A 21,129-nucleotide genomic window follows, 5' to 3' on the forward strand; every position below is an offset into this window, starting at 1 on the left:
TAATTCCCTGTTGCTCATGGTCCAATCCCACTAATTATGTAGCCTCCGATGTCCAAAAACAGGTGATAGGCTCAGAAACAAAAACAGAAGTGTGGTGATATATTGTGTACCCCAATAAAGCTTACCTGGGGATCAGAGGACAGAGCCAGCCACTAAATTAAACATAGAGGCCAGGTAGTGGTGGTACACACCTTTAATCCTATCACTCTGGAGGCAGAGATGTGTCTGGATCTCTGTGAGTTCAAGGCCACACAGAGCTACATGAGAGAAACAGAACAAGGCAGTGGTGATACATGCCTTTAATCCCAGGAAGTAACATGGTAGGACACAGAAAGGTACATATGGCATGAGGAAACAGGAACTCGGTCTTCTTGAGGCTGAGGGTTTCGTAGAGGTAAGGTAGTGGCTGGCTGTCTGCTTCTCTGATCTTTCAGCTTTCACCCCAATATCTGGCTCTGGGTTTCTTTATTACAAGACCTTTTAAGATTCGTGTTACACAGAAGTTTAGTGGGAACCACAGTTAGGAGGTTCAGTGTTTTCAAGGGTCATGCTCCTTTAGTCCATTTTAAGGAGCTGTTTTGTAGACATGGGATCTGTGGAATTGTGGGAAATACTGCTGCATCTACGGCCTTCCTCAAGGACAATCAATCTCTTGTGTTGGTGACTGCACTTCAGAGGACAGACAACACACACTGGCTGGGGACATCTGAACTCTAAATCCAAGTTTAATTGACTCTCCATGAATGCAAAACACTACAGTTTTAGGACAGACCTTATTTCAGTCAACTGAAAGGGTATTTTATTTTTTTGGAACTCCAAACCCACTATACAATCATTTCCTCACTACAAGGATGCACAGGAATCTTCAGTGCATGGCAGAATGCCTATCTAAAAAGAAAAGAAGAGAAAAGATAAAAACACTCAAAGTAAGGGTCATTAGGGTATTAGCAACTGAAAGGAAACTTTTGGACTTCTCCCCTTAAAGGTCTACTACATCAGAGGGAAGATTGCTTTTTCAAGTGGATTCTTAGAGATTAAGGCTGTCAACAGTGTGGAAGACTTTGGACAATGGTTAGGGCAAAGATCAATGTTATCTCCAGTTGCATTTTCCAAATCCCTCCATAATTTTTTACCAATGAGTAACTGTACTGACTCCCAAGCCACAATTCTCTGTTGGTTATACCTTATCCTAGTCTTGCTCACTTAGTGAGCAGAGCCCTTTGATTTCAGCAGCAGGGCTAGCAGTTTAAGCCAGTCTCTGGTGCCACAACCCCACCCTCTGGACAATCATTCTTTCCTCGGGATGTGAGCCTAACACAATACGCTTACAATCTCCAGCTGGTCATTCCCGAGGAGCATCGAGAGGCAATGCTCTGGTTGTCTTAGAAGACGAGATCTATCTTTAAGAAATAAAATAGCCTGGCATGTTACTTCATCCTTGCAATCCTGATCCTTGAGAGGCTGAGGCAAGAGGAATGTGAGATCCAGGTCAGCTATATTGGAATTTCAAAAACAAAGAAACAGAAACCAACACAGGCCCATGTACTAAGTCCTAGAAAGAACTGAGGAGAGCAGGGAGGTGATTCAATGACATGCTGGAGCATTCCCTCTACATGGAAGATAATTTGTCATACACCTTAAAGAAGGGAGTGCTAGCCGGGCGGTGGTGGCGCACGCCTTTAATCCCAGCACTCGGGAGGCAGAGCCAGGCGGATCTCTGTGAGTTCGAGGCCAGCCTGGTCTCCAAAGCGAGTTCCAGGAAAGGCGCTCAAAGCTACACAGAGAAACCCTGTCTCGAAAAACCAAAAAAAAAAAAAAAAAAAAGAAGGGAGTGCTTTGGATTTTGCAATGGTTATTTAGATATCATTTAGGTGACATCTGACTATTTACCAGGTAACCAGAAACTGGCCCAGAATAGAGAAACAAAATGTTTTACAGCTAGTCTATCCCTAGGAAAAGCTGTAGTAGCTTCTGTGACTACAGCCATATTGGTCCTTGGCTCCTGGCTTCCCAGCTTAGTCACCTTAAAATGATAGGTCTTCTCAAAATCTGAGAGGGCTCTGACTGACTTGTGTCACATGACCAGCTCATGGATTCAGGGGAACAAAACACAATGACTCAGTCAGATCAAATGTTCATTCCCAGCTAATCCCTGGAAACAAGGCAGAGTCAATGTGGGATATTTATCATGTAGGAGAAGTGTTTCCCCAAATGAACAGGTATATTTTTTCCAAAGGAAATTCAATCTGGTTGCCAGATAAAACAATACATGTCAACTAAACAGCTAACCCTAAACACCACAGCAATTGTCTTAACACCCAAAGATGCAAGATCTGAAAATTAACGGTCCAAAGTAAAAAAGGATTATTTGGAAAATCTTATATGAACTTACCTTATCTTTACTAGGACTTAGTTCAGTTACTAATGTTAAATTTCTTCTGTAAGAATACATTATTTGAAAAGGCCCGTAGCTGATATCCATGATAACCCAACAGCGTTGGAGTCATGAAACAGAATAAAATTGGATGAGGAAAGTGCCAAGCCTGGAACATGAAATTTCCCATAGTGGACACTGCGGGGTTAATTTACAGTCCTATTAGCAATTGTTCTCTCTGTGTGGAACAGCCCTGGCTTGCAAACATCCAATTAGAAAGCCAAGTATACACCCTGGGCCGCCCTACATAAAATGGGCATGTTCTAATCCACATCCCAAAACACCATACTTGCTCTAAAGTACTCTATGAAACACAATATGAAGCCACAGGCTCTACGGTCCACGGGAGTTGAAGCATTATTTAAATGGCTTGCTCACTTGGAACACAATTTATAAATTCATAAGAAGCACTTAATAAAAATCTCATTGAATAACCCTGCTCCTAGCAACGAATAGATTTCTACTACACAGGAGGCAATCAAATACATTTCTGAAGAAAATTTTACTGCACATTAGGCTTCATTAATATTTATTTTAAAGATCACTTTTTATTGTAACAAATATAAAGTCATTGATGTCTTATAAATTTTCAAAAATGCCTTAAGTACAAAAAAAATACATTAGTAAATGAAACATAGGTTGTAGTATTTGGTATATACTTAATACAGTCAACATGCATAACTGCTGTCAGAAAAGCTCATGCATTATTGGAGAGAAAGACAATGAGACACACTGTGCTGTTGCTGATTATAAACTCATCGCTTCGGTCAGTTTTCTTTCTTCAGGGATACCATTTACCTGTAACCAAGATGACAATATGAGCGTGAGTATGCAGAACATGGTCCATCTAGATTTGGAACACAGGAAATTATTACAAGAAAGCCTCTCCTTTAAAATGTGTACAATGTTTGTATTATGACTAAACTTTCTAGTTAATGTAAAACACGGTGAGTTTTGTTATACCTCCTCACATGTGTATCTTGTATATTGCTCATATTTGACTCTTTGTCACCGTTTTTCATATTCTCCTTTCTTCCTTCAGGTTCTCATCACATCACTTATCCCTTTCCTTGTCCCCAACAGACTTCTACTTTCATGTTGTATACAGGACACACACATACATATACCATACATACATATATGAAAACCTAGACTGCAGGGAGAATTTTTCTATCAATTTAAAATAATTATATTACCTTATTTTTCTCTGTTTGGTTTTAAAGGAGGTGAGGGAGGAAGGGAGAAAGAAAGGAAGGGATTAATTCTGAATTAGCATCCCTTTTCCTGAACCAGGCTGCAGTGTTTTATTTTCTCAAAAGTTATAGCTTGAAAATTTCTCCCACAATAAACAAGCAGAATGGGGTTGACTGCGGAATGTAGGACTGTACCTTTTAATGGTGGCTTAAAAAATACCACATGGACTGGAAGGGCAGAGAAAATGAGAGCGTCTGAAAGAACACCAAGCCTCCTGTCTTGGCCCTAGTCCAAAGGCAGTGCTATTGTCTGCCCTTAACGGCTCTATTATCACAGCTAGTACTCGAGCCCAGCAACGCAGCCTCAGCAGCCAGGTCACTTGCTAAACTTCGGATGAGAATTTAAAAAGAAACAACTAACTGCGTGAAACAAGCTGCTAATCTCCTTTCAGCTGATGAAGTCCATACAGGCAACTACAGATAAAATTACCTGCTCTCCAGGACATGACCGGAGTGCCTCCCTTTCATAAAGAAAAAACCTGGCACTGTTTCATAATAATCACGCACAGATTAGCCCCTCCACATGGTGCTAGGATAAGCAGGGTGAGGGAACACAACAGCTCAACTGTACTCATGAAAATACACAATCGGTCTGATACCTATGCATTTGCAGATGGGACAGAATAAATTGGAAGCCGAGAAAAACATTTTTATGTATTTTTATGAATAAAATGAGAATAAAGGATCTAACTGTCCCTTAGCTCCCTACCCACAAGGCCTAGCTCCACTTAGTTTTAAATGTATGAGAGGCAGAAACAGCAGTCTCTCAGAGCTATACAAAATGCTAGGGTGGTCTCTCTCCCTTGACTCTCCAACCCTCTGGCTCACTGAGGAGACAATAACAGAGCACACAAGATAAGACAGTGCCCTTTAGTCAGTAACATGAGCCAAAGTGCAGAAAACACAAGAAAACAAGACGGGGGGAAGGTCAGTCCTAAGGAGAAGGACGAAATCTTTCTCAACAAAAATGCCTGCTCCCCAAAACCTTTTCAGAAACACAAATTTGAAAATGAGGTTGAGCAGCCAAAGTCATCCAAGGGGAAGCCTTTTCTTACCACATATACTCAGCTCTAAATGCTCCTTCCATCAGGGACAGGGAAAGCAGCACCCCAATATATCAAACAAATGCCATCATCTACTAACACCATCCCCAAGAGCACCTACTCAAGATGTCTATTCTCTCTCCTACTAGGCACATAGATAAAAAAAAAATCTAGATTTTTACAAGTCTCCAAAAATATTTACAAGTTTCCTAGAGATGATCTGACTTCTACTCATTAGACGCCTCAAATAAGCAAGAACCAGACACCAGACACCTCAGGAGAGGCGGCCGTGGAGGTTAGAGAAGAAGATGCTGAATCACTTCTGCACCTGTCCTGTCCCTCTCAGGTTTTTCCTCTTTAAAAAGATAGGCATGGAATTAGGAGAGCGAAAGAATTCGAAAATTTTCCTCTTTCAGCAACACATATTTATAGCTAAGTTTGTTTCTTCATCAATCTTTTCAATGTTTACAGAGCAGCACCACCCATCAATATATTGAACGGTCTGCTTGAATCACATTAGCATTTAATTAAAACAAGCAATCAAAACTGTAGGAACAATTCTGATAAACATCATCTTATAATTAAAATCTGATTAAAAAAACTTTATTATACTTGCCTCAAATCTTTGAAAAGTTGTCAAACGAAAATCTCCTTAAATTCCCGAAAGCAGTAATAGAGAAGATAATTCTGAATGAAAATATCCAACACATTTCTACATGTGGCTGACATTTTTTGGAGACTCACTTAATGGCTTTCCTACCACAAAGCCACTATTCATACTTAGAATTCCACACTCAACTTACATTTTTAGACCTTCTCTTGCTTTTCCAAAGGAGGAACAAAAGCATTACTGGTTGCCTGGCAATTAGAACTAGGAATCATCCACTAATTAGGAGACAATTGTGAATAAGTGAGGGATGAATGAAATAATTGGCTGTGGAAAGTTCTGAGGGGCACTTGAAAGAAACAAACTTAAAGAAAGCAAGTTTTGGGGAAACATAACAGCCCCAGGGAGAATTGTCCACCATCTTGTCGTCACTGGTCATGTTCGAATGGCCTTTTAAAGCGGCTCTAAAGCCAGGCCAACCATTTCTCATTGATCGCCCTGAAGGCTCAGTGATTAGTCACAATGGCTTCCCTTTGTGAGAGTCAGTTTCAACCTGCTCACTTACTGAGACAAATCCTGGATCCATCCAACCTAAAAACCTTTTATTTCAAGGAGAAGAATAGGGAGCACCCCCCACCCCCGTGGAAGGGGAGTTGAATTCAGTCTTCCTTAATTAGACGGGACCTCCATGGATGCTACTGCTTTGAGACCACTTACCCTTTGTCATTCTGATGACAATTTATGCAATAATCTAAGCTATTATTCTGAGGTTCTAAGTCTAATTAGGGAATGATACAACTGTTTTTCCTTCCTTGATGAAGATAAAAGTGTCATCAATTATATAGTACTATGATTATCTTTTAATATATTAGCTTCATTCATAATCATCAAATTAGCGTTTTAGTACTCACCTGTAGTCTGCTGTTGAGGAATCTGAGTCTGGTGTGGCAAGTTCCTGGAAATGATTAACACTATTGAGTAAAAGTGTGTTTTTACACTTGTAAAGAGAGAACAAAGTCACACTGAGATGGAAACCTGCATGGAGAGACAGGACCCAGATGATGTTCTCAGCCTCCCTCTCAGGAGCTCAGACATGAGGAGACTGAAGTCCAAGGAAGATAAATAGCAGTCCCTAATAATGCTCATGAAATGCTCACCACACTGTACTAACCTCCCTCACAACTCTAAGACATAAGGTTTTTCTTTTTTCATCTTGTTACATAAGGAAATAGCCTTAGAGTCCCAAAGTCACATAGCTAAAAACAGTGATTCCAGCAACTGAATTAGTGTTCTGTACAGTTTCAAACTAGGTCTAGATCATAGAATGGGTATGTATCTATGCATACATAAATGTGTATATGTATGTACACATATCATCATCATCACCACCGGCACACTGGAACAGCTTTTAAAGCATATCACCATCTTTATTCATTATCCCAAACATGTGTTTTTTTTATCTTCAGCCCAAGAAAGTCCATTTTCCCAACTGGACCAGTGGGAATGCAGGAGTCACCCTGGGCCTTTCTCTTTCCTTCCATTCCCAAAGTCCGTCAGTTGGGATCTCAGGATATTTCTCAGTCTTGGTTAATCTGTTTCCTTCTCCTCTACCTTCACTTCTCCTTTGGAGTGTCTGACAGGTCTGATGTGTTTCATGTTCCTAGTCTTCCTCCCTTCAGTAGCATAATCTACTACGTTCACTGCAGTCAGACGATCTCACAAGACACGAATCTGTAACAAACACCTCAATATTTCCTTATATCTATCAGCATATTAAATTTCTGGTTTCTTTAGTATGTCTTAGGCAGTCAGAAAACTATCTGTTCCTCCACAAAAAAAAAAAAAGAAAGAAAAGATGGATAAACCTGTCCCTACACGAGAACCTCATCTGTTTGAAACAAAACCTGTTTGAAAAATACTCAATGAGCCCACATTTGTCATTGCAAACCCAACTCTAAGTTCATTACAGCAGATATACGTTACTTACAAAAAGTGTGTCTGAGCGTATTTGTGTCCCTGCAGTAGTGCCATGGCACGGGTGTGGTCAGAAGTCAACTTGCAGATGTCAGTTTCTCCTTCCATCATATGGGTCATAAGGATTGAATTCAGGTCACTTATGCTAGGCAGCAGGTACTTTAGCCATGAATCATCTCTCATTGGCTCATTTTAATATATATATATATTGTACAGAGCAGATACATATTACTCTTATGAGTAAAAGATTCCATATGAATGCATTAAATGTTGAAGTATTATTTTAATTTAAAAAATAACATCTTAGGAACCACCTCTTTGGGATCTGGGAGATAGCTCAGTAATCACTTGCTGGACAAGCATAAGGATCAGAATTCAGATTCCCAGCCTCCCCATAAATGTCAGGTGGGTGTCAGCTTGCTCATAATTCCAACACTAGGGAGACAGAGACAAGGGGTTACCCCTGGTGAGGAGGGAGGTTATTAGTCTAGGGATCAGCAGGTCCTAGTTTCAACTGAGAGACTCTGCCTCAGTGGAAAAGATGGAAGTTCTTAAGGAAGATTCCTGATATCAACCTTGAGTCTCCATGTGCACACATGCATTCTTCATGCACCCACATATGTGAACATGCATATACATGCACCACACACAGATACATGCAGAAAGTAAAAATAAAAAGGACCTCTTCTACACGTTTTCACTCTCTAGGCACCCCTAAATTCGATGATAGTTAGGCCATTTAGTGTGCATTCAAACATGTGCTGACCGCCACTATAATTCCCCACATAAGCTATTTTGCTGCCCCAAATTGCCTTATTAGTAAGAACCATCCTATTTTGTTAATAACTCTAAGAGGAAAGAAACACGCAAACTTTTGAATGAATATATGCAGAAGTGAGATACTTACAAAGACTCAGGTAATATGCACATATTTATTAATGTGTAGATGTATAAATTCTATGTCAAATTTTCATACTGTTATTAGTTCATGAAAATATACAATCTAGGTTGTAGGTGGAATAAAGCCCAGAGTCAATGTGGTAAGGACTGTCCAAGCTTTTTGTTTCTCTTTAGCAGTGCTGAAATCACACACAGAACTCTGATATACCAAAAGTGAACAAAGGAAGCAGGGAGCCTGCCTGCTTTGCATCCTTTACCTCACATGCAGCCCTAAAATGTGTCTAGTAACTAAGAGTTTGAAAACCACTGATCTGAATCATTCCTGCCAGGTATGTCTTATGTTCCAAATAAAGGTGCTGGAGAATGGCTTAGTGGGTCAAGTATTTGCCACAAAAGCACAAGGACCAGAGTTTGGATCCCCAGAATCCCATATAAATTGCTGGATGAGTATGTCAGTCCTCCTAGAATCCAGGACCTGGAGGCAGGGGCTGGAGACCAGGAATGCGTGAAGCAAATTGGCCAGCCATGATCCAGAGCCTACCCAACAATAAGCACCAAGTTCCAAGGAACATCCTGCCTCAACCTAAGGTTGATAGCAATTAAAAAAAGATGTCCCAGCCAGATGGTAGTTGCACACGCCTTTAATCTCTTCTCTCACATAGTCTGTCATTGGCTGCAATAATGAAGTCTCACTTGGACACCTGCTAGTTCTAAACATGAAGGAATAGATGAAGTAGCCATACCACGGCAGGAAGGACAGCTAAGCAACCTGGTCTCTCTGTACCTCTGTCAGCTTGGTCAGGAAATTGTTAATATTAGTTCATTTGACTTTAGACCTTAGAAAACAATTAACTGAGGCTCTTTTGCACGATGAAAGAATTATATGTAATCAGAATATGATTGTTCCTGAACGTACAAACAGAATTATGCCTGAACGTTTTTAAATTTAAAGGTTCTGAGGGGTCCCTGCTTTAAGGGACTACGATAATGCACACTGACAGATGAACTTGGTTCCTCTAACATGGTAGAAATTATTTGGATTTTTTTTTCTCCTGAAAGGAAAAGTGTAGTTCCTGTCTGTCTTGGTTTAGTGATGATTTCCTTTGTAGTCACTTATTTGTATCGCGAATTTTTGGTAGTACCAAATGAATCTGTTGTATGACAGACTTTTAAAATAACTTCTGTATATTATATATATATGAAATGGCTTTTATTGAACAGCTATCTTCCACTTTAAATTTATGGAACTATCATGATGTCAAAATTAAAAAGTGGGAAGAGTCAAAAAAAAAAAAAAGATGTCCCAGCCAGATGGTAGTTGCACACGCCTTTAATCCCAGCACTTGGGAGGCGGAGGCAGGCAGATCTCTGTGAGTTTGAAGTCAGCCTGGTCTACAGAGTGAGCTCCACACAACAGCCATGGCTGCATAGAGAAACCCTGTCTCAAAAAAAAAATTGTCCTATGTCAACTTTGAGCCTGAACATACATGCGCGCGCGCGCGCACACACAAACACACAGTAAAGAAGAAAAACATACATAATGATGGAAGTGAACACAGCACCTGCTAGGTGAGTACTGTTTAAAGCTTCCAACATTTTGTTTGTTTGTTTTTTGAACAGGTTCTTACTTGCTTTGTAGATCAGGCTAGCCTCCTACTCACAGACACCCGCCTGCATCAGTTGAGTGCTGGGATTAAAGAAGTATGCCTAGCCTAAACTCCTAATCTCTTCTAAATGCCTTTTAGTGATTAAAAAAAATCTGGTCCCACTTAAAAATGCATTGCTAAGGAAATAACAAAATCCACTCTCACTCAAGTTAAGGAAACTATTTGATAATTTACCCCAATGATTACATCCTCTTTTGCTATTAGGTTTTAGCTATACTTACGCTCATAGAGTTTAGGGAATTTTTTTGGGGGGGGGTTTGTTTGTTCAGAAGTTCATACAGTGCATTTATATTGGTTTTGGTCACAAAGGTAGAAAAATTGATTTAGAAACCACGAAGAGATGAGCTGTGCATTTAACAATGGAAAAGCCAAGACCTTTATTACACAAGTCAAAATGCAATTACATGGGCCCTTGGGATAAGCGTGGATGAGCTTCATTGCAGATCCTCAGGCGTAACTGACATGGGTCTGTTCTACATTTGAAACTGCACTACACTTCCCCTACATTCTGTATACACTTCCTCATTCTCCATTAGCTCCAGGCACACCTAGTCTAACAACAAATTAAACCAACAGACTTTGACAAAAATCACAGAGGAAAGAGGGGAAAACCCAGGGTCTCAGTGTTCTGACACACACAGTCAAAGACAGTAATTTCCCATAAGCTGTGGATGAAGGATACCCTAAATTCAAAATCAGTATTTGGAGAAGACCACTTGTAACTCCACACCCTTGTTGGGCCTCTCAGCACATTCTTCGATGGAATATTGTTTAAAAACCAGTGGTCAAAGACAATCAGTGCCTGTTTTTCCTGAGTATTTTATTCGGCTATACTTCCAAACTTACAATTACAATGGTCTTGGGTGGCTGATGAGAAATTGTTGGTTAAAGAACATATACACTTATAGGAAATTTGGAAAAGGTACATGAAAGAGCCATTTTATAGTTGAATTAGTCTGGGGGTTTCAAACAACCAACATTGCATCTGACTGAATGATTTACGTGGTCTCCTGAACCTGCAAATGAAACTTTAGATGACATATAAAAAAACCTCTTGTGTGCAAAGAGGTTAAATAACAACAACAAAGTTGAGCTACTGTGAGCATTCTTACCTGTGTGTGAACATGGAGGAAACTGAGGTGTGGGGGGCGGGATCTTGGATTAGAGGCCAGCCTGGGATACACAGCAAAGTCTGGCCTACCTGGTCTCTATGAGGTCACCTAGAGTAGGAGGGCGCTCACAAAAGCGCTGCAGCAGGAATACTGAATAATATGCCTACAACTGACTCTACTGGAGCTGTGATGAAGACAGAGCAGTGTGGGATGTGGGAACATGTCCATCTTTGCAGAAAACAGACCACTAAAAGCAATTAGACAGGAGAGTGGGGCTGACTTCAAACAGAGAACCTATAATCCTTCAAAGAAAGGGCCTTTGTAAAGTCATAAGAGTATTTAGAGTAATTAAGTTTTTAATGGACTTATGGAAAGGTTATAATATGTAAACTGTAGCATTATATAGAAAGCTAAGAAAAACTGTAATTCTCTAAATTATTAGCATTAATTATTTCCCAATTTTATTGCCATTAATTACCTGCGTCTAAATAGAAAATTGTGCAAATTAGTCATTGCACAAGCTTCATTCTTTAGGAAAGCAAAGGTAATAATTTGCAAATTAGTAAATAAGCGATTTTGGAAAGAAGACAATTATTCATTATTTGTACAATGGTTGCAAGGTAATTTACATTGTTGGCTATCCTGTAGAGTCATTCTATGAGTAAGGTGGATGATTACCAACCGATTATGTTGTTACTTGCTTGAAGATTCAAAAAACAAAGTGACTTACATAAGAGCAGAGAATCTACGCCAGAATGGAAAGAAAATGGCATTCAGTGTGCAGATGTCTTTTAAAATAATACTTAGCAAGAAGCAGTAGTTATATTATTTGGGAAATTTGCCTATTATTTCAGAAAAAAACTTCATTTTCCCCTTTGAAATGATGGACCTACAACTCTTTTTACTGAGAAATCAGGAAGTTTGAAGAGGACAGAAGGGAAGGACACACCAAACCTAGAAACACTGTTGTAGTTTTAAATGTAAAAACCTTCATTTTAATTAAAATCAACTCTATATTCTATATGATATATAAAGGAGGAAGACTCCTTCATCCGATTTTTTTCAGTTTTTCCCTTTTGCTTGTTTAAGTCCAGAAGCAAACTCTTTATAGCTTTAACGTAATGCAAGAGAAACCAATAGGACCTAAATCCACCAAGCAACAATGAGCCCATCACTTACAGTGTATACTTACAGAATTAAAAATTTTGTAAATAAATGGCTCTGCAATATCCTCGGCAGCTGATGGTTCTTGTCAATAGGAACACCGTGGTCTTGGTCTATGGGAACAGTCAGTTTCAACTGACAGTTAACTTTCATTAAAACTTAATTTTTATATGTGGAATTTTACCTTGAAAAGTTGGTTTTCATTACCGCTGAAGAGAAGACAAATGGAAAACACTCAAATAAAAGCTAAAATTAGTTTACTAGCTTTAATTATAAGACTTAATTGCACTCTTAGAGTTGTTGATTTGCAAAAAAGATTTGAGTAGCGCCTACCTCCTGTTTAAGGGGCACTCAATTATCCTGGATTAGATGTTAGGTTTAGTTCAATGGATAAGGACAATTTTTGCATAGGCAGTTAAAAATGTCACAGGAAAGTGTATGGGGCATTTTCTCATGTTCTCCATTACATAAGGGCCCTCTGGGAAAATGCTTCACCTAGAAAAGGTCAGGGGCTATAGAGCTTGTTACAAAAAGAATAAGGAAGGAGATCATCCCCCTGAAGGGTAACATAGCTCCTAGACACTTCAAAATACATCAATGTTTCTCTAGAAAATTCAGTATTTGGGATCTTCCAGTCAATGTGCTTCTCAAGGCATAAAACCATATATTGACTACAGCCCCTAAAGTATTTTCATTCCTTTATTTATTTTTAGTTCTTCAAGATTCAGCATTTTTCTCTCCCATTTGGCCACTGTTTTCAAGTCAGTACTAATTGCTCACTTCCCCACAGCATTTCCTTCAAGCAGTTGAAGAATTTGATGAAAAGTCCAAATGTTTAACTGCAACCCAAACTTTATAGATAAAATCCAGTCCTGTTTCATACTTCCAAACATGCCCTTTGGGGGAACTTAGAAAAAAGTTTGGGTGGAAGAGTGTATGTACCACCTACACTCTAACTGCACCCCGTTAGGATGACCCAAGAGGCTTTGCAATTCTCTAAGCTGTGAAATGGGGATTCTCAGCGATGGTCCGGCTCTTATGATGTGTACGTCTACCAGCCTCCAAAGCCCTGACTCAGGGCTGAGCTCCACATTGGAAAAGCTCCAAGAGATTCTGAGCACCATGGTTTGGAGATGGTGTTAGATTGCCTTCAAGTTAAGGACATAAAATTCTATGACTCAGAACTTAATCTTGCAGCTATACAGAGTATCTTCTAAAGTTTTGGTTAAGTCTCTAGTTAAACACATCGCCTCAATTTCAATGATTCTTTGGGTCAAGGCAATTCACACATAAGAATTATTTTAAAATTTGATTTCTAGAAATCGATTGTATTAAGGAAACTGCCAATGGCGGTGGGGGGAGGGCATCAATAGAAATGTATGCATTGAGAGACACAGACAACAAAGGAAGGATTAGTAAGCCTCACTTAGCTAGTGCTTGTCCACACTATCAAGGCAATCAGACAGGTCTAAGAGACTGCCCAGAGCAGAGGGCACTAAGTAAAAACGGTGACGACTGTGCCCTTAAGAAAATGTTGGAAGACAAAAAGGACATGACTGGAAAACTAGTGAAATCTAACAAATGTCTACAGTCTAGGCAACAGCAAAGCACCATTGTTAAGAACCTCACCGTGGCCGTGGGCGCACACAGTACCACGAGATGTTAATGAAAGAAAGTGACTGGAAGTCATGGTAGACTCTCCATTATCTTTGCAACTTCCTTGTACCTCCAAGATCATTCCAGACTCATATAAAGCATGAGTAAACACATTAGAAAAGATCAAATTAAACTGACCTTCCATCTCTATCTACATCACGTGGAAATTGTATCACCTGGTCATATTGTCTGCAATTTGAAAAGTAAAAGGAACCGTGTACTAAATGCACCCCTTTTTCTAAGCATGTGCTTTTCTTCTGCTTTTAATATCCCTCTTACTGCTTTTCTTCCTCTTTTAATATCCCTGTGCCTGTAATGGCTCAGAAATACCTTTGAGGGCAATGACCACACACTCTCTATCCAAAGCAGACATCAGAATTGGTAACTAATCTCCACACTGACCTCATTTATCCTTGTCTGTTGTTGGTGTCTTAAATTTGTCACACACAAATGATCATGCTTATTTATTTATTTTTTTACTGGATAATTTATGATGTTAGTCTGGAGCCCTGTGAAGTATTGTGCCAAAAAAAGAAAATATTTCTATGTAAGTGATAACAGTGGCAGCCTTTAGTTACACAGCTGTTGTGAGTGCTCTATACCTCTCAACTGGATTGACTTGTCTAAAATACCAAATTAATTTCTGTGCAGCCTTGAAGGAAAGCTTCGAATGTTTCCAAGTCTTACTTCTAAGTTCATATAGTGTTTAAGCCATATCACTTTGCCTGACTATTTCTGCTATCAAATCCGAGGAATAAACATGAAATCCTATAGCCGATCAAATTCTTTACCAATGGTAAGTTTAGTATGCTCGGATGTGTGAAGCTGAAATTTTAGCCCTTTCACAAAAGGCTAACGAGCAACACGAAGAAGCAGCAGCGTCCAAGCCCACACCTGGCTAGGAGGACCATACGCCTCAATAAATGCTTCATTTTCACCTTCAAAACTCAGCTCCATCCAGAGGACCAAAATATTTATGTGTCTATTTGATACCAAAATAAAGCTTTTTTAAAAAAGCAATGATTTTCAGTTAAAGTGTAAAAGTTGAATTTTTGTAATAAAAAAAGTGTTGATGAATCTAACACAATAAATTCCCTATTATCAGGCATAGTTAGAAAATGAGGTTAATCACATATTCTGGCTTATAGTGAGTTACCATAGAGACCGTGAACATATTATCCATTTCCAAGAATAAAAGACAGATAATATACACTCAACACCGAAGCGACACCGAATGTAATTTAATTTTCCTCTGATGAGTCAGGCGCACTTGATGATCCCACAGTGCCTCAGAACAATCACTGTGAACATCATCAATTATCTATGGACCCTATTTATATAGAAGTGCTAGTTAATGGAGCTTTTCCATTAGCAGAAATAGGAAGAATACAAAGGGTTTCTGGACTTCAAAACACATATATGTTGAAATTGCTGCAAGTTCAGTGTAATAACCTATTGTATTTGCAAAGAGCAGATCAGCATAATGGTAGTCTTGACAGGCTCTGGAAAGGCCTGAGAGAAGCAGACACTTATAAACTAGACAGAAATTTTTATATACTGATATATAAAAGGGATTTATATATCAGTAGCAACAGCGTAAAATTCTGGCACAGGAAAGTCACCATTTTTCCAGGAAATATTTGTTATTCTCAACATACATGACTGGAAGGGGTATCTTTAAAAGTGCAGCAGTCTCTCCCTTCTCACTGACACGTCACTGACACTAGGCTAACTGCATGATGTATACCCAAGCTCTCAAACTCACCACAGCAAGTAATTCCTGTTGTAGTCTAAAGTATTCCATATTGTGACGCCATTACCAGAAACACTCCCAGACCTGTGCTCTCTGGAGAGTTAGCCACTCTGACCGTTCCCCACAGGTTCAAGAAGTATCCAGTGAGACAGCCCAGCAGACAAAGGTACTTGCTACAAAGGCTAATGACCTGTGATAGACCCCTAGGACCCACACAGCGGAAAGAGAGACTCAACCCCTCGAAGTTGCCCCTAACCACCCCACGAGCACTATGGCATGCAGCCCTTCCCAAAATAATAAATGCAAAAACAAACAAGAATCTGGTTTTCAAGGATATGTAATAACTTCATGTTTTGAGAACTATGAACCCTCTACACAATGTAAGAAACAGTACTTAAGTACCAAACATGATTCTGAGAATGAATAAGATTATTCTCAATTTTCATCTAAAAATTAAATAGATGGATAAGCTGTAAATTATTACAATATTCTTAAAACTACTGATTTTTCTATCAGTCCCTAATTCTAGGAAATGGGGTCTTAGATAAGCCTATAACAATAGGCCACTAACCTTTATAAAGAGAACATGAATGTACATACATTCTTTACATTAAATATTGTGAAACTTATATATGCACATCACTAGTATAATAATTATTTCTAAAATCGTGAATTCAAATGTATGCAAAGTTTAACCACCACTGAAGGACTTGAATTAGTCACACACACACACACACACACACACAGCCTTAGCTTATACAACCAACCCTAAGTAGATAGAAATTTAAGAAAATATTTACAATTGCATTAGATTCTCAAAGTGTTTTGGGTAAATGCATGGAGCCAGGCTGTTTACACTGTTCCATGGGATTATTGTTTGATCTTATTTAGCACATACATTTTACATTATGATAAAATAAGCACTTTCAATGGAAAAAAATATTTGTGTCTAGTATAATTCTCAGGTAAAGTTTTAAACAGATTTTACTTTTACATCTGTGTGTGTGTATGTGTGTGTGTGTGTGTGTGTGTGTGTGTGTGTGTGTGTGTGTGTGTGTGTGTGTGTGAAGGAGTAAGGGACAGAAGGACAGAGAGATTTTTCTGCATATACATACCATTCACTTTAAAAATAGGAACGAACACAAAAATACAACTGTGGCTCCTAGTTCTTGGGGCATCTCAATTTAACCCATTCTACTATAAGGTAAGCAAGGAAAAAAGAGAGCTATACTCTAAGTGAATAAATGACAGATGCGCCTACCACTTCATCTATCAAAATCTAACTTCTAATCCCTCACCTTCCTTCCCCACACCTATTCTTTAAGGCCCCTCATGGCTTCCTGACCATTGTCTTTGAAGTATGAGAGATTTGCTCTAACTGAGTGTATGTTCACCTGGACATGGTGACACATGCCTGTACTTCCAGCACTCAGGAAGCCAAAGCAGAATCAGAAGTTCAAGCCCAGCCTGGGCTACATGAAAGCCTTCCTTAATAATAATACTAATAATACTAATACTAATACTAATACTAATACTAATACTAATAATATTATGTTCAAAGCCCAAATCAGAGCTGCTTGTTTTGATGTACAAACAGACACACACACACACACACACACACACACACACACACACACACACACATCTTTTATACAGAAAAAAAGTTTTGATTATAGTTCTGTGGTAGTTAAAAGAAAAATCAAACCCATTGCCTCTTAGGAACAATGTGATGGTCAGGCTTTAGTCTATACCTGTCTTTTAACAATGAGTTCATCTTAGGACAACATATGGATTATTATTAGTGTCAATTTCTCACATATTAATGTTGATACATTTTTATTACCAATGAAAAACATCTGGAAAATGATTCTCTTACATTTATGTCAGGACAAGTCATGATATTTTGGTATGATGTCCTCCAATAATAAACAAACCAAACCAGTAACAACTGAACGCTATGGTTTGACAGATCCTAGTAAAATATCCATGCATGTTGGCAACTGTACCTCCACATGGATACTTACTGCTGTGTCTGCATCAAGGGCATGTTGGTGCTGTCGTAGTTGTCTGTGTGCAAGGGAGGTATGATTTCCCCAGTCACAGGGTGAAACACGGGCAGTGTAGACAGGGGCCATGCAATCTCTCTGTTTTTGGACATGTCGCGAAGCTCCTTGGTAGATTTCTGAATAGAACTGTGATGGACAAGTTGGATGCTACATAAAAGAAGAAATAAAACAACACATTTAAAATGATGTATTAGTCTAATGAGTATCAGTTTGAAAAAGACACTTTCTTTAAAAAGAAGACATTATTGCTTTGGAGGTGTTCTACAAACTAGCTCAGAAAAACATACATCTTACACACCTTTATGTAAGTCTCAAGTTAAACTCAGCTACTATGTTAATATTAAAGCCCAATTCATAAACTAGTTACCTATTTATTTTCTATGATTAAGATAAAATCATGATAGCTTTTATATTATTGCTTCTGGTGGGGGCAGTATTTATAAATACTCACAGGAGTTTCATTTTATGGAAGGTTATTACTGTAGACTCAGGAAAACGTGTATGAAAGGCCTTGTCATCTGTCCTCTGGTTTATAGAAATGCAAATTGGGAAATCACATGATATCAATGACATGTTAATATTCTGAATCTGAAATAGTTTAGGTTTAATTTTTATCTAGGTTACCTTAGGTTTTGAGCCCTTTTTATTTTTAGTGTCTGCCCATCCTAAACTTCTCTATTTAGAAAGCAGCTTTCACGTTTGTGAAGTCAACTATGAATGACGGTGAATGAAAACAAAGCGTGAGACACATGTACGGAGCATGATGGGAAACCAAGAAGTGACGGAAACAATGAGAAAGAAAATAACAGGAAAGAAGACACTTACTCTGGGGTTTGCATGTTTCTCTTTTCCCTAGAAACAAAACAAAATTTATGAATTAAATAATAGCATTGATATTTGGAACATTAAGACTATATGCTCATGGGACCTTGTGTGATGGGGAGATGCTGATGCTGTGACTCAAATGCAGCCAGGCAGCATTTGCCAGCGGGTTTACAATATTGCTAGAATGAGTACACAGACAGCGATGGAATACTGATGAGAAACACACAGAAAATGGAAAAAATGGAGATTAAGAGTCAAGCTCTTGATTGAAATAAACTCTATGACATAATGAAATCAGGCTAGATGAAGAATGGAGAATTTGTTACTTGCTGCTTTATGAGTTTTTGAGCCTTTGCTTTGTTACCCTGACTTCCAAGTAATCTCAGGAGATTATCTTAATTGACATAGATGTCCTGAAAGTACTAACTATTCATGAAGGGAAGACTCATTACTCAAATGATACCTTATTTTCATTAATTTACTCCTGGGTTATTTTTTTTAATATATTTTAAACATTTAGATTGTGTCACCCTGTTTGACAGCAGAATGACTTCAAGAAGAATTCTGACCATCACTTTTCATCACACTGACTAAGACAATTTATTTATTTAAATGCAATTACCATGTCAATAGACTCCTGTCTCTGCTCACACAAGATGGCTCGCATAACCACGGTGTCTAGTCTCAATTATTCTTGGTACTGTTTTTCCATCATGAATTTATATATAGCCTTAATCATTTCTGAATAAAGTCATTTTGGCCCCTAATTTGGTTTGCTAGACTCACAACTACTTGAATTCATTTTAAAGGGAAAAAGTACTGCTGTTTGACTTGAACTCAACTTCACTTCATTTCCAGTGTGTTTTATGAACTAGATGCAACTCTGCTTTTAATGGGATCGTCTATGTCGTTGTCTGAACAGGCTTGTCAGGTCGTTACTAGTGTTTGAAAGTACTCACACTCCTTCCCGTCGGCAGCACATGATATAAGCGAGTATTAGGAAGAGCACTAATGCTACTGCCGAGGGTACGGCCAGTGTGACGAGGAAATCCGTGTAATAGTCTCTGCTTTTCAAAGAGTCAGAAGGGGGCTTGTACTCCCCACCATCAGGCAAGATCCCCTCACCACGAACCACTTCCTGATAGGTGGACACTTGCTTTGTTTTATCAACCTGATGCAAAAGAAAATAAGTACACATCAAATTAATAGCTACAAACAGGAGACTTTAAGATCCAGACACACCAAAACAGTCTTTGACAAATTACCTTCAAAAGCCAATTAGTTTTCCAATTACTTTACCATCCTGGTTTGCTGTTCTCTATCGGTGCTAGGGAAAGTACGAATGAAGGCAGAAAAGGCTTTATCGTAGCCTATTTTTCTAGCCTTCTTGCAACATAAACACATACACATCTGCAGGCATGAGATGTGTGTGCATGTATCTGCTTGTTTGTTGCAAAGCGGAAGTCCTTAAGACCACTAAAAGTATGTTTCTTGTGACCAGCTTCTAGTGCAAATGTTAACAAACTGGCTGATAAACCAGTACACAGGGATGGTTTGTAAGGTTACTGGAATAGGAAAAAGAAAAGACAATTTCCGATGCACTACTCGATCTTTCTTCTATTTGGCTGACATTAATTTGAGTAAAAAGAGCAGAAGACAGCCCCCTCCAACGGTGCAGCACTACTACATTCTATTCCAGATCACAGCGTGCATGCACTGGGTGGCATGGTCGCTCATCTTGTTATTTACTGATCTGCCTTCATTGTGCTACATTTAATTCTACTGAGGTTTTTATTGAAGGGCATTAAAAAGGTAGCCACGTGAAATCTGTTTCATTTGGTGATTAAAAAAAAAAATGTTGGGAGAATTATTTTCGGCTTTATTCAGCATCCTCTGCTGGAAAACTGAGCTTGGTTTTCTGCCACGCCAGCCAAGCCTTTAGTACCTGCAGAGGAATCGGCGCACAGTCTTCTTCCAAACAATAACTAAATAACTCAATTTCCTGGCTTTTTATTCTTGCTATTAGGAAACTGGTTGTCCAACATAACCTTATACTTTTTTTTTTTTTAAAAAATTAGGTCCTGCTTTTATCATTTAAAAATATTTTTTATGTTTGTTGTAAGACTGTGTTATTTATGTTTATCTTTATTCTATTTTATTTTTAGGCAGAATGTAGTTTCAGCTGGCCTAGAACTCATATATAGAACAGGCTGGCCTCAAACTCACCGAGTGCTGGGATGACAGGCATGCACCACCACACCCAGCCCAATAACTCCTTCATTTGAGCCTCCTTAAATACTAGAATTTTTACAAAATATTTTTGTGGAATGACACGGCATAGAAATAAATATATACATGTAAAATTAAAATGAAAGTTCCCAAACTTTTCAGTTATAAAAGCCTTGCCCTCAAAACTTTCAAAACGGAAATAATTTTTAACTTCTGGAAGTTAGACAGTGCTGCTAAACATAAATTCACGTGTAACAGCAGAGCCCCGAAGAGAATGTGGCTGGCAGGGTCTGCTGTCTCCTGGTTGGTGAGAGGGCAGTGTGTGGAAGTCATGGTCCCAGCTGCTCCCTCACAGCCTCAGATGATTAGCACCATGACTGAATTATTGCGCTCTGCAGTGCTAATATTTACCCAAGATTGTACATAAACCACAGTTTAAAAGAAAA

General features: G+C 38.8%; 1 protein-coding gene across 6 annotated transcripts in view; it reads right to left on the minus strand.

The window, feature by feature from the left end:
• Positions 1-2,946: 2,946 nt before the first annotated feature.
• Positions 2,947-21,129, minus strand: part of Sgce (sarcoglycan epsilon) — a 71,269-nt gene continuing 53,086 nt past the window's right edge. For 3 of the 6 annotated variants that reach the window (XM_052719199.1, XM_052719203.1, XM_052719205.1), the window contains 6 exons: positions 19,414-19,625; positions 18,455-18,481; positions 17,588-17,776; positions 6,249-6,292; positions 5,347-5,381; positions 2,947-3,232 (listed from right to left, as the gene is read on the minus strand). In XM_052719199.1, the coding sequence (XP_052575159.1) occupies positions 3,182-3,232; positions 5,347-5,381; positions 6,249-6,292; positions 17,588-17,776; positions 18,455-18,481; positions 19,414-19,625 (558 nt within the window). In that variant the 3' untranslated portion in view covers positions 2,947-3,181. The remainder of the gene's footprint in view (positions 3,233-5,346; positions 5,382-6,248; positions 6,293-17,587; positions 17,777-18,454; positions 18,482-19,413; positions 19,626-21,129) is intronic. The other 3 variants (XM_052719200.1, XM_052719204.1, XM_052719202.1) reach the window with 2 other exon arrangements.

The sequence above is a fragment of the Peromyscus californicus genome, unplaced genomic scaffold (assembly GCF_007827085.1).
Source record: "Peromyscus californicus insignis strain IS unplaced genomic scaffold, ASM782708v3 Scaffold_6__1_contigs__length_162567912, whole genome shotgun sequence".
In the NCBI taxonomy this organism is placed as follows: Eukaryota; Metazoa; Chordata; class Mammalia; order Rodentia; family Cricetidae; genus Peromyscus; species Peromyscus californicus.